This window comes from Panthera pardus, unplaced genomic scaffold, assembly GCF_024362965.1.
Source record: "Panthera pardus isolate Hobbes unplaced genomic scaffold, ASM2436296v1 HiC_scaffold_6, whole genome shotgun sequence".
Classification (NCBI taxonomy): Eukaryota; Metazoa; Chordata; class Mammalia; order Carnivora; family Felidae; genus Panthera; species Panthera pardus.
Genome location: NW_026526991.1, coordinates 58,985,128 through 58,997,793, shown reverse-complemented (window position 1 = coordinate 58,997,793; position 12,666 = coordinate 58,985,128). Strand labels below are relative to the sequence as shown.

The 12,666-nt window shown below is 50.6% G+C and overlaps 2 protein-coding genes across 6 annotated transcripts; both read left to right on the top strand.

The window, feature by feature from the left end:
- Window positions 1–3,530: 3,530 nt before the first annotated feature.
- Window positions 3,531–7,915, top strand: MYL6B (myosin light chain 6B). 2 transcript variants are annotated; one of them, XM_053895951.1, is made up of 7 exons: window positions 3,531–3,734; window positions 5,155–5,389; window positions 6,126–6,153; window positions 6,390–6,533; window positions 6,764–6,937; window positions 7,435–7,512; window positions 7,644–7,915. In XM_053895951.1, the coding sequence occupies exons 2-7, from the start codon at window positions 5,201–5,203 to the stop codon at window positions 7,670–7,672; spliced, it is 642 nt and encodes a 213-aa protein (XP_053751926.1). In that variant the 5' UTR covers window positions 3,531–3,734; window positions 5,155–5,200; the 3' UTR covers window positions 7,673–7,915. The 2 variants fall into 2 exon arrangements, with proteins under 2 accessions (XP_053751926.1, XP_053751927.1); XM_053895952.1 differs by lacking the exon at window positions 3,531–3,734 and having other exon boundaries at window positions 5,139–5,389.
- A 127-nt stretch (window positions 7,916–8,042) lies between these two features.
- On the top strand, window positions 8,043–11,365 carry MYL6 (myosin light chain 6). 4 transcript variants are annotated; one of them, XM_053895954.1, is made up of 7 exons: window positions 8,043–8,066; window positions 8,523–8,550; window positions 9,416–9,559; window positions 9,788–9,961; window positions 10,050–10,127; window positions 10,421–10,465; window positions 11,169–11,365. In XM_053895954.1, exons 3-6 carry the CDS (start codon window positions 9,490–9,492, stop codon window positions 10,447–10,449), a joined length of 351 nt encoding a protein of 116 aa, XP_053751929.1. In that variant the 5' UTR covers window positions 8,043–8,066; window positions 8,523–8,550; window positions 9,416–9,489; the 3' UTR covers window positions 10,450–10,465; window positions 11,169–11,365. The 4 variants fall into 4 exon arrangements, with proteins under 4 accessions (XP_053751929.1, XP_019310295.1, XP_019310296.1 ...); XM_019454750.2 differs by lacking the exon at window positions 8,043–8,066 and adding an exon at window positions 8,165–8,270; XM_019454751.2 differs by lacking the exons at window positions 8,043–8,066; window positions 10,421–10,465 and adding an exon at window positions 8,165–8,270.
- Window positions 11,366–12,666: the final 1,301 nt, after the last annotated feature.

Here is a 12,666-nt window from a genome sequence, read left to right as displayed (position 1 = left end):
CACCCTCCATGCTGCTCAGCAAGTTTATGTAAGAACACAGACTAGGCACTCAGTAAATGTCAAATGAGTATTTGTGAATGGTTTCCAGGAAACTGTCTCCCACTTTTCATAGCACCTATTTCAAACCTTTACTACTGTCTCAAGCTATCTCTTCCTACTTCCTTTTTTTTTTTTTAATGTTTATTTATTTTTGAGAGAGAGACAGAGTGCAAGCAGGGGAGGGGCAGAGAGAGGGAGACACAGAATCTGAAGCAGGCTCCAGGTTCTGAGCTGTCAGCACAGCACCCAATGAGGGGCTCGAACCCACAAACCATGAGATCATGACCTGAGCCGAAGTCCGACGCTTAACCGACTGAGCCACCCAGGCACCCTATTCCTACTTCCTCTTCTAGCAAATTAATCATCTCATATTCTAATACGTGGCAAAAATACATGGGATCTCTCTCCATATCCCTAATCCCCAATCCATCTCCTTATCAACTTAGTAGTATCAGTGTCCATCCTTGACTCTTCCCTTTCAGTCAGATAGCCATACATTTTACAGATAGTTGAGTGCCCAGTACATGCCAGGCACTGTACTCTGCTTGGCCCTGGAAAGTGTATGTGTGTTGGTAGTGAGAGGTGACAGAGACTTAAAAGACAGAGGCAACAACCTGAGAAAAGGCAACATGACACTGAAGATCTGAAAGATAGTAGGTGTGGCTGGTACACCACCGCTGGGTTTTGTGGGCCAACTAAAGATTTAGTCTTTATCAGAATACATGGATGGATTCTAGGTAGATGACATGATCAAACGTACATTTTGAAAGATCACTCCTCTTATTAAAGCTGTACTTACCTATGTTAGTTTGTTCTCTGTCCTTCCCAGTAGCTAAAAAGATTCCAAATAGATTCCCAGGCCCTAACACAGACCTAGAGTCAGAATCTTTGGGGGCAGTCTGGAAGTCTGTCTGTTTACAAAGCTCCCAGGAGATGCTGAAGAACAGCTAAGTCTGAGATCCACTGTCTTAGAACATTAAAAAAATGAAACTTAGCATACAAATTTATTTTTCTGCTTGTATCTTGCATCTAGTCTGGGCCTATAAAAACAGGTCTTGGAAAAGACTTTATAAACTACCCATCTACCATAAAACATTCTTTTTATCCTCCTTCTTTCTATTATGGGTTACCATGAATACCACTTCCTGGTCAAAATGCCAAAGGACCGAAGATATTTTTCTTAACAAATTCTTTCCCATTTACATAGGAAATAATGTTCTCTCTTCCTAAATGATTATGCATCTTAACACATTAGCTAGTGTTTAAAGAGCTAGTTAAGCTCTATGGGGTGAACCCATAATTACAATTAAGCTCTACAGGGTGAACCACAATTATTCAAGTAACTGAAGATCTATAGTGCTGTATGATTCCTAAAGTTGTTCTATTAGGGTTTTGCTTTTTTTGTTTTGTTTTTTAGAGAGCATGAGCAGGGAAGATGGTCAGGGTTGGAGGAGAGAGAAAATCTCAAGCAGGCTCCATGCTGGGGCTCAATCCCATGACGCTGGGATCATGACCTGAGCCAAAATCAAGAGTCAGACACTCCACCCACTAAGCCACCCAGTAGCCCTGTACTATTAGGTTTTTTAATATGCATTTTTCTTTTAAAGATGTGCCCTTCCCAATTATGTTCAAACTAATCTTAGAATAAATATGCAATCCAAAAAAAAAACAAAAAACCCATATTAGTCACATGCTACACGAGAAAAAACAGATTTGTCACAGAAAATCCACATACAGGCTGTATAGATCACTTATGCCGAGTTAAGATCATGTTCAGTTCAGTTTGCATTATTTATGATTAAAAGACAAGAATAGTACAAAAAATGAAGGACAGTCCTCCAATCTGTTTGCCAAGAGTCCTCATCTTTTCTCTTTGCTCTACTTCTCTATAAAGCAGACAAAAATGCCAGAAAGTCAGATGATGCCATAACTGCTTTAACTTGGCAAAATGCCAAAGAAGGCTACAGACAGACCAAGAGGAAGAGGAAAAAAAAAAAAAAAATCAGATAAACTACCTCCTCCAAGTCAACTACCGCAGACATTTTGAAGGACACAAAAAGGCATCTGTAATACAGTTCTTCCCCAGCCTTGTAACCAAACACTTATGAGAAATGTATTTCTTCTTGCTCCATCTCTTCATGCCTACTAATGATCCTTTACGGGTGTAAAATGGGGAAATGCCAACTATTTCATATGTTGGGAAGATTAAAAGGACATTTATTTCACGAACGCTTATATGCTACTTACTCTGTACCAGGCTCTTCTATTTTACAGATATTAACACATCTAATCCTCCCAACAGCCCTATAAGGTAGGTACTACTATCCTTATTTTACAAATGGAGGAATTGAGGCACACAGATATAACTAAACTTGCTGGAGTTTATCAGCAAATACCTGGCAGAACCTGGATTCCAATCTAAGCGGAGTAGTCTTGAGCTCATTTTTCCTTAGCTCCCTCTTTGCTACAGGAGATAATTTAGCCCCTCAATTGAGCAGTAAGGGCTTGCTGGACGCCTCCGGGGATAGTTGCTAATATCCCCCCTTCATCATCATTGTGGTTTCTGTTACACAAGCCATAGAAGAGTAGTACTCTTTGGAGCAGCTTTCCCCAACCAACAAACACCACTTACTACTGCCGGTGAAGTTCATTTAGGCCTCACCCTCCCAACCTCTTAGGGGCTTTCTACTCTGATCCTCTGTCTGCACGCCCACGTAGCCCCAGCCTCCAGCACCAATGGCGCGGCCACGACCTTTACAGACTCGGGGCCTAACTGGGTTGGTTCCTTCCCAGCATGAGGGGTGGGGAGGGTGCTCTGATAATGGTGTGGGGAATGAGATGTCCAATGCTGGCAGAGGTGTCACAGAGTGAAGGGCTGGAGGGCTCAGCCCTCCAATTCCTGGCGGACCCGTGAGGTCCCGATGGGGTGCCGGACCCATACGCGTCCGCTGTATGGAGAAACTTCACCTCAGGAGAAACTGAGGCAGGAGACCAGGCTTAATTCCAAATCTTAACCTATACTTCAACTACCAGCTCATTTCAAAAAAAAAAAAAAAAAAAAAAAAAAAAGGAGGAGGAAGAGGAAGAAGAAGGTGAAAGAGAAGGAACAGAAGAAAAGAAAAACTTTGAAGGTACTGTTCCAAGACACACAGCAACTCAGTAGCCTCTGCTCTCTACCAAATCGCAAGAGTAAGAGAAGGAGACCGCACCCCTCTCTCCCGGCAATGCTTCCCATTGTGCCTTCCATCCAGCCGGCAGCGGCTTCAGCCTTCCCCCCGGTTCGGCGTTCTCCCACCGGCGGATCAAGGGAAGTATCCCAGCCCACACTAAGCGGGGAACTCACGGCTAAGCAAGGGAGATATCCTGGCAGGGGCGGGGGGGGGGGGGGGGCGTTGTCGCACGGTTTTAGGGTCAGGGGAGGGGTCTGTAAATTGCTCATTGCCTTTTAGGTCCGGAACAAGAAGGGCGCCAAAAGATCTTGAATCACCAACCGCTGCCACCTGCCGGAAGCCACTGCTTGGGCGTGTTTCTCCAGCTGGAGAGAGGCATATCCCGTGAGCCCGCGAGCGCATCCCGTGAGCCCGCGGGCGTTCGAGGACTACGACTCCCGGCATGCTCCGAGGCCTCTGGGGTTAACCCTTCGGGACCCGCAGCCTCCCAGCGCCCCGCCTCCGCCCTTACCTGGATCCTGCAGGGTGAGTTTTTGGCAGCTGGGGAGGGATTCTTTCCTTTCATTTAACCTTTATTGAAGGTGTGCGTGTTCGTGTGTGTGTGTGTGTGTGTGTGTGTGTGTGTGTGTGTGTGTGACTGTGATGTATTCTGGAAGGGTGGAATGATTCTGATTTTTCTAAAATGGGACAATGTTCAGTAATGAGATTCAGACGCATTTTTGCAAGTGGAAGACCGGGCGCCAACTCTCTGAACCCCAGGATCTACGTGGAATCACTATCTTCCTCGGAATGCTGCCTAAATCCTTTTCTTCCTTACCCCTAGAACAAAAGTAGCTAGCAACACCTCCTGTATACCTATGGCCTCTGACTTAGACCCTACTCTAGTGTCCCCAGCAAGGTTTGGAAGCTAGCCCGAGTCAGGGTTTTTATTGTCCCTTTGGTTGGGAGATGAGTACCCGTGGAGCCCATAGGACCTCCCACATCCTTTCAGATTAAAGATTTTAGAATTTAGGCCCTTTGGGTCTCAGGGCCTACCCTTCCCTTCAGGTGCACCACAGAATCCCTGTAGGTTCAGCAGGCACCCTGCCTTTGTCTGACTTGCATAACCATGGGCTTGTGGAAAAAGGTATGGGTGGTGGGCGTTAAGCCAGATCCTGACCCCCACCCTCATCCTTAAGACAATCCTAGGAACAGGAGACAATGGGGGTGTCACACTCCTCTTTCTATTACTATTCTTTATCTATATTGTGCACAATTCCAGTTCTGGGCTGGGAGGGAGGGGGACAGGGACTGTAGGTATTGGGGATTAATAGACTGTGGGGTCAACTACCCCTACTCCTCATCTGTGGTAAGAGAGGCTTTTTTCCCACCTTTTACTGCTCTTGGACCCCCCCCCCTTTTTTTAAGATTTTATTTTTAAGTAGTCTCTACACCTAATGTGGGACTCAAACTCACAACCCCCAGATCAAGAGTCACATGCTCTATGGACTGAACCAACCAGGTGCCCATCACAGACCCCACTTTAACAATTCCAGTTCATAAGGCCTCCCTCCCTGCCTCAGCCTTGAAGAGTCTAAAGCTACTAGAAAAAAGGGCTACTCTGTGCCAGGGGGTTGAGGCCTGGAATGCCTGGATCCCCTTTTTTGCTTCACCCCTGTATCAATGTCTGTCACTGGCAAGCATCCTATCCTTATCCCAGAGGTTAACTCCCCCATTCTGGGAAGTTTCTGGCTTCCGTCCCCTGCCCCCAAAGGGGCCATTGTTCTGGCCAGCATTTGGGGCTGAGTGAACAGAAAAGAGAAGACCTTGGGGCAGGAGTCCTGAACCACAGGAGTCCAGGACAGGCCAGCATATCTCTCCTCTATCTCACCCTCCCCACCGCCAACTGGCTCCCTGCCCCTGCCCCCGCCCCTTGACATCCCAGACTCCCTGGCTATTTAAACAGAGATGGGTGCCCCCATCGGCACACTGTCCTTTGGCCACCGGACATCATGCCTCCCAAGAAGGATGTTCCTATGAAGAAACCAGCAGGACCCTCTATTTCCAAGCCTGCTGCCAAACCAGCAGCAGGGGCTCCTCCAGCCAAGACCAAGGCTGAGCCAGCACCAGCACCAGCACCAACTGTCCCTCCAGCCCCTCAGAAAACCCAGGAGCCCCCCATCGATCTCTCCAAAGTGGTGGTGAGTCCCAGGAAAGTGAGGAAGGAATTTGGAAGGGGTGGTACAGGGTGGGAAACAGCCTAGGGGATTGGGGTATCTGGAAGATAGGGAGTCAGCAGCATTGGAATGATATTGGAGATTCCTCTCAGTCTCCCATTTGAAAGCATCAGGCTTATGACTCTGATGTTGTCTTTGTTGTTCTCTCCCTATAAACTATAATGTGTGTGGGTACATGCACACACACATACACACACACTCTCTCTCTCTCTGACCCCCTTGCTGGAGGCAGGGATTGTGACATGGGGAACATCTGGGTTCTGAGGACAATTTCAAGGTGAAGGGAGGGAGCTGCTGCCTGTGCCTGACTGACTGTTCAATTCTAAAAGCCACAGCTCTGAACCCCAGGAGGGAAGGCTGAAAAGGACAGACTTGTTAGACAATCACAGCTGGGGGCCAGGGGTAAATTTAGCCTTTGTTCAGCCCCCAGTTATGTGAGGGATGCAGGGCTCAGGGCACTGGAGGGAGGGGAACAGGTGGCATGGGATTAACCCTGTTCCCAGGAAACCCTCCCCCCATAATTCCTCCTCTTGGGATTCTCCCAAGGTCCAGAGCTGGGAATGGGACTGAGGTGGCTGGGCTCCCAGCCTGGTCTCTTTGGGCCCCTCCCCAGAAGTGGCTGCCAGTTGGTTGGGAGGAGTGCTGGAAACAGATTGAATGAGCCCTGTCATCCCTCCTCACCTGCTCTTTTCTTCCACAGATCGAGTTTAACAAGGACCAGCTGGAGGGTGAGGAGAAGCTGGTCCCTTAAGCCCCACTGTCTAGTCCCAAGCCCATGGTCAGATCCTTTTTCTGTTCCCCTAACTCCGGTCCCAACCTTAAAACTTTCCATGCTAGTCGTCTTTGTGTCTCCTATTCTGCCCAGCTTTAGCACATAGTTTCTGAACCTACTTTCTGTCGGGGGGTGGGGGTGGGGGGTGGATGGGAACCTCTGGTCAACACTGACCCGCTCTTTATACTTCAGAGTTCAAGGAGGCCTTTGAGCTGTTTGATCGAGTGGGGGATGGCAAGATCCTGTATGGCCAGTGTGGGGACGTGATGAGGGCCCTGGGCCAGAACCCCACCAACGCCGAGGTGCTCAAGGTCCTGGGGTATCCCAAGAGTGATGGTGAGGGGGATGCCTGGAACAGTGCGAGTTTTCAATGTGGTAGTGGAACTGAGGAATGTTGGCAAGGTCGCAAAGGATGCTGGGGTGGGTCTCTGGACTTAAAAAACTGTCAAACACAAGATAGAAAAACATCCTGGATGTTGAACAGAATGAAAGCCTTCGTGGTGGGAACGGGAGCTGGGTCCAAGGTGACTCTACAGTGACCTCTCCCTCCCCTTTCTAACTTCCAGAGCTGAAGTCCCGGCGTGTGGACTTCGAAACTTTCTTGCCCATGCTCCAGGCGGTAGCCAAAAACCGGGGCCAAGGCACATATGAGGACTACCTGGAGGGCCTTCGGGTGTTTGACAAAGAGGGGAACGGCAAAGTCATGGGAGCAGAGCTCAGACATGTCCTCACTACCCTGGGTGAGGCAAGGACCAGAACAACTGTGGGTTGGAGAGAAGGGGGTGGACCAAGAAGGTTAGCCAAATAGGCAGAGCCAGGGAAGAATAATGGTCCTGTAGGTCATGGGCAGAAGACTGGGAAGGTCAGAGGGGGCAGAATCTAAAGGGCTTCTTCCTGCAGAAGGTAAAGTGAGGGTAGATGCGGATGCCTCCCAAAGGACAGAGGAAAGGGGATGAGCTGATTTTCTGTTGTGAAAGAGATGCTTGTGCTCTGTGATCTGGTAGCCCCTTAACTCTCTGGAATTCAGTTTCCCTCTGTCAGAGCTCATGCAGGTGAAATGGAAAGCAAGATGGAGGAACACATTCAAGGTGTTAGCATTACAAGGAGAGGATTCCTTCGGGGTTCTGTTGCTATGAACCAAGTATTCAAGGGTGGGAGAAGAGAAGCTATCATCCAGAAGAGAGTGGCCTGGTTTGGGAGGGAGGGCAGGCACTAAAATGCTGTGTCTGTGGCTCAGGAGAGAGGATGACCGAAGAGGAGGTGGAGACTGTTCTGGCAGGACATGAGGACAGCAATGGCTGCATCAACTACGAAGGTGAGGGGACAGGGGAGAGGAGGCAGAAGGCTCGCGGTATGTGGGTGGGGGGACCAAGGGCCTGGATTATCTAAAATCAGATGGATTATCCAAGGGCCTGCTTCTGAACCCCTCTTGCTTCCTCTCTGCAGCCTTCCTGAAGCACATCCTAAGCGTCTGAGCCCTCCCACTCCGACTGGGGAGGCAAGTTTCCTATCCTTCCCTCAGTCTGGGTAGAAAAGTAGGGAAGTGCGTTTTCATGTCCTGGGGCGCGAGCGCGACAGGCCTTGGCAACTTTCATCTTTTTCCACAGATGCAGTGGGGCCGGACACTGCCCCTCCCCCCCTTCCCCGGCAGGCGGAAGCACGTTCCTGCCACTGGGAGGCCACCTATTGTTTCAAAATAAAGACACAGTTCAACCCTCCTTTGGCGTCCGACTCTTGCTTTCTTCAGAGGTGGGGAGGGAAGGGAGGGTTCTCCTCTCCCCAATCCGATATCCTCTGATCTTCCTGCTGCAAGGAGGAGCAGAATCCTTGTGCCCTACCCGATCCACTTCTGCAGTTTCTTCCCCTCAGGTAGGGCTATTCTAGAGGAAGGAGAAGCAGCGGGCCCCGCCCACCTCATTACTAATGTAGCAATATTATCTGCATAAGGCCAGACCAGGATTCTTATTGGCCGGATCAGCTGAGGGTGACGTCATTGGAACGCACGAAGACTAGGGTTGGGCCGGGAGCCGGAGCCATTACTGCAGGAAAAGGTCCCGCAGAGCAGTCAAGATGGTGGGGCCCGGGGCCTGGAAGAATGAGCGGGATGTGGGGCAAGAGGCGGGAAGTCGGGGGTAGGGGCTTGCAAAGGGAACCTGAGGGCTTGGAAGGTCGGAGGTGGGGTTGGAAAGTTTGGGGGCCTGTCCTGCCGGGAAGTGAGTGAGTCCCCAGCATGGAACAGGAGTTAGTGGTTCAGTTTGTGGGACTGGGATAGAAGCTTGGGGGTTTGGAGTTCAGATGCTGACCGCTCCCCTCTTCTCTGAGCAGTGTGACTTCACCGAGGATCAAACTGCAGGTAGGTATCTCTGACCCCTACTGAGGTCATGCTTAGGGATTGGGACCCCCGCCTCTAGCACCTATCCCATAACCCCACCTGTCATCTCTTCAGTACCCGCAGGGAAGTACTTCCTGGATTCCCTTCTCTTTCTGGATCCTCCATTTTCTTTTCTCACTCTTTCTTCCTCCCTCCCCTTGCACTCTAGATTCGAGCCCCAAGCCCCGGGTGAGTTTTAGGTGGTGTGGGTGTGTGAAACAACTTGGTCACCTAATGCCTGCTGTGTGTGGAGTTTGGGGAGGGTGTATTAAGTTGCCTGCGCTCCTCTGTCCCTTAATCAGCTTCTGCCTCTTTTCTCCTCCTGTGATAACTCCCCTCCCCCAGCTTGGATTTGTGAAGATTGTAAAAAGCAGTGACCTGGAATTTTGTGAAACTGGGGACGGGGAATTTGCTGAGGATACTTCATAGTTGTATCCTCCGAATGTCTCTTTCTGTACAGTAGGGGTGGGAAGTGGCAGGCTGGGATGACCCCTGTCCCAGGCTGCTGCTCCCACTTCCTTATAAGGACAGGACCCAGACAGGGCGGTGGCAAATTCCTGCCCTGAGTAGAGTTGTGAGGAGGCTGGGCAGGCTTGCTGTAGGCAGAGGGGGCGTGTAAATGGATGTTACTACTCTGCCAAGGCGGGGGAAGAAGGCTGTGTCATTATGTGGGACACCTGAGTTGGGAGACAGGGACATTAGATCCCTCTTAGCGGACTTCAGTGTACAGTGGTATAAATATCTGGTTTCCTCAGCATGATCAATGTTCACTGGGCAGAAGGGGATGTCAGGGAGGTTTTGGGTTAACCCCCACATGCCCAGTGCTGATGTGTATCTGAATCTTCAGAGTTCAAGGAAGCCTTCCAGTTGTTTGACCGAACAGGGGATGGCAAGATCCTGTACAGCCAATGCGGGGACGTAATGAGGGCCCTGGGACAGAACCCCACCAACGCCGAGGTGCTCAAGGTCCTGGGGAATCCCAAGAGTGATGGTGAGGGTCTTCAAGAACAATTTCTCAGTGTGGTAATGGGCCTACAGTTCTTCAGCTGAGAGCTTCCCTTTATCTTCGTAGGCCCAGAACTCAAGCAGGTTTGTCTCAACTAGCAAATCCCACTGATCTCTCCTGCCTTGTGTGGGAGCTGCCTGCTCACTTGTGATCCCTGTAATCTCCTCAGTTCTGAGAACCTGTGTGACTTTCCTTCCACCTTCTTTATGGCAGAGATGAATGTGAAAGTGCTGGACTTTGAACACTTCCTGCCCATGCTGCAGACTGTGGCCAAGAACAAGGACCAGGGCACCTACGAGGACTATGTCGAAGGCCTTCGGGTGTTTGACAAGGAAGGGAATGGCACCGTCATGGGTGCTGAAATCCGGCATGTCCTTGTCACACTGGGTAAGGCTCTGCCCTTGCTCTTTGAGCAGTGCCGCCTGATAACACACCTGCTACCCAGTTCCCAAAATGTTTTTCTTTCCCTTTGCAGGTGAGAAGATGACAGAGGAAGAAGTAGAGATGCTGGTGGCAGGACATGAGGACAGCAATGGTTGTATCAACTATGAAGGTGAGGGATGAATGGGGCTCTTGTGGAGAAAGCAGTTGTATAAGCAGGTCACGCCCAGTATTTGGGGCTTTCTGTGTCCCTGGGCTCCAAAAAGAACGAGGCAAGGGGCAGGGCCCAGCCCAGCCCAGGAGTGGGAGGCCACAGGGGTATGACAAGAAAGGAAGGGATAATGTGTGAAGGGTGGGGAAAGAATGGGAAGTAAAATAAAGGGAATGTCTGTTCCCCCACCACCTGACCCCTTCACCCCATGTCTGTGTCTTGTCTTCACCATTAATGTCTCTTCCTTCCTGCAGCATTTGTGAGGCATATCCTGTCGGGGTGACGGGCCCATGGGGCGGGTACGGCTCCTCCCAGCCTCCCCTTCTCTAGTTGCCCTCCCTGGTGTTTTTCTTCCCAACCTTTGCTCTCTAGCCCCTGCCCTTCCCCTACTACCATCTGACTTCCTCCTAGCATGTTTCTGCATGGAGCTGACTGGGGAGGGGAGGGGTTCCTCAAAGAGGAAGACAGCCTGGGGGTGTGGTACCTCCTTTTCTCCTAAAATGGGCTCTGAGGTTTTGCTCATAGGGCCCAGGGTGCTGGTGTCTGGGAACTCACACCAGCCTGTCTCCGTCTTGCTTCAGGGTGATCCTTTGGCCCTGGCGCACAGGTGGTTGGCATAGGGGGGGTTGGTTGCCTGCCCCATTGTGCTGCTATAGCTCAATAGTCTTTTCTTTTTCCTTCTGCTGGGCAGCTTGGAGGTACCCTAACCCATACCTCTGTCTTCTCCTGCCAATGGCTGACAGTAGCTGTAGGTGTAGTTGAGAACTTTCCTGCCTCTGCTGTGTTCTTGCTGCTCGGGGAGACGGTGGGGAAGCTAACAGCTGGTGGGAGGGAAGCTGGGGGCTGAGAGAACTGGGAAGACCCAAGGTGGCCTCTACAAACCCAAGGTTGGGTTCTGTGGGCATGTTCTTATGCTACCTTTGTGGTCTTGTGGTCTGCTGGCCCCTGGTGGACCCCTCCCCCTGCCCTACTACCTGGCTCACCCCTCTCTTCTATCCACAGAGCTCGTCCGCATGGTGCTGAATGGCTGAGGATGTTCCTGGTGTGCCCAAGCCCCATACCTTCCCCTGTGTTGATACTGTGCATGTAGCTCTAAAGGCCTCCTAGGTCCTCTTGTCACAAGCACTTTTGCTAGCTTGTCTCTCTTGGATGTTATTTGCGTTCAGCATTCACCAAATAAACTTGCTCTGTGCCCCTAAGTGCGGTTCTGCTTTCCTTCCCAAGCAGGGTGGAGGGGGAGAGAGGGTCAATAGACCAGGGGTTGGGAAAGCTGGGAAAGGGCTTGAAGGATCCATCTTTGTCATTGAAGAAATGCTGGCCCCATTCATTTATGCTACAAAGGCTACCCCTTGGGGGATTAAAGAAGCCATAAATCCCTGTAGGACCAAGACTGGCAACCCTCGTTCTATCCTAGCCAGCTGAGTCCTCTCCTAGCCCTCCAGCTGGCTAAACCCAGCCTTTACCCTCCCAAGCACTGAAGTCCTTTTGTGGAGGAAGCCCAGGGAGTGTCTGAATGGAGCTAAAGCCAGGCCATATTAGCACAGCCTGAGCCTGTCCGTCACCTTGGCAGGGCTAGGGGCCAATAATAACAAGACTGTGAGATGCCTGCCTTCTTCCCGCCTAATAAGGGAAGGAATGGAGCCATTACTTCTGAAAGGATAAGTATACAAAATCTCCAGGTTGTGAGGATGTCCTTCCAAGTCTCAAACAGCTATTTTTAGGGCAGGTGAGAGCCTCTGCCCAGCTCCCATACCAGTGCACAGTCCTGACCGCTGTGCTGCCTTTAGCCTGTTGTGGAGAGAGGCCCAGTATCTGTGCCTGGCTTGCTCAGTGCCTCTCCAGCCGAGGTGCGAGCCCCTGGGAAGGACTCCTGGAAGACTCCCCCCCACCACCACCCCCCCCCCAGCCCAATCCCACTGCCTGACAGCCACAGGTAAGAGAACACAGAAGGCATTCACAAGATGGAACTGAAAGCAAATTAATTTATAAAAAAAAAAAAAAAAAAAAAAAAAGAAAGAAAAAAGAAAAAGAAAACAAAAGAAAAGAAAAGAAAAAAATTTACAGAAAACTTTTGAACAGAAGAAAGGTGCGAAGACGCAGAGGAAGAGAAACACGGGACGTGAGGAACAAAGCTTGGTGGGAGGGACTGGGAAGGAACTGGTGGAGAGCCTGGAGTCCCATCTGCCTTCACATCAAGGATGTGGAAGGGAGAGACGGTAGGGGAGGCAGTGGAATCCAGGGAGCAGAGCCTAGCTGCAAGCTGGCAGTAGGCACTACCCTAGGTCGGGCACGCCTCCACTGTCCCTAAATCCCAGGGAACCCCTAGCTACCAGTCAAGGTTCTGATGGTACTGGGGGAAGAGGGAAGAGGTTAGAGGGGTGACCCACCAAGTCATAAGGAGGTGCTTAAGTGCTTTTTGAAAAATTCAGGTTAACAACTCCCCATCCTCTCTAGCTCCCTTCTCCATGTCTTCTAGGAGCCCAGTGACAGGGCCCAGGGA

Bases quoted from the DNA above. Each gene is read 5' to 3' on its own strand.
- MYL6B (XM_053895951.1), top strand. From the start codon at position 5,201: ATGCCTCCCAAGAAGGATGTTCCTATGAAGAAACCAGCAGGACCCTCT. The intron at 5,390-6,125 runs GTGAGTCCCAGG...TTTCTTCCACAG, and splicing joins TCGATCTCTCCAAAGTGGTG to ATCGAGTTTAACAAGGACCA. The intron at 6,938-7,434 runs GTGAGGCAAGGA...TCTGTGGCTCAG, and splicing joins ACATGTCCTCACTACCCTGG to GAGAGAGGATGACCGAAGAG.
- MYL6 (XM_019454751.2), top strand. The intron at 8,551-9,415 runs GTAGGTATCTCT...CTGAATCTTCAG, and splicing joins CACCGAGGATCAAACTGCAG to AGTTCAAGGAAGCCTTCCAG. The intron at 9,560-9,787 runs GTGAGGGTCTTC...TCTTTATGGCAG, and splicing joins GGGGAATCCCAAGAGTGATG to AGATGAATGTGAAAGTGCTG.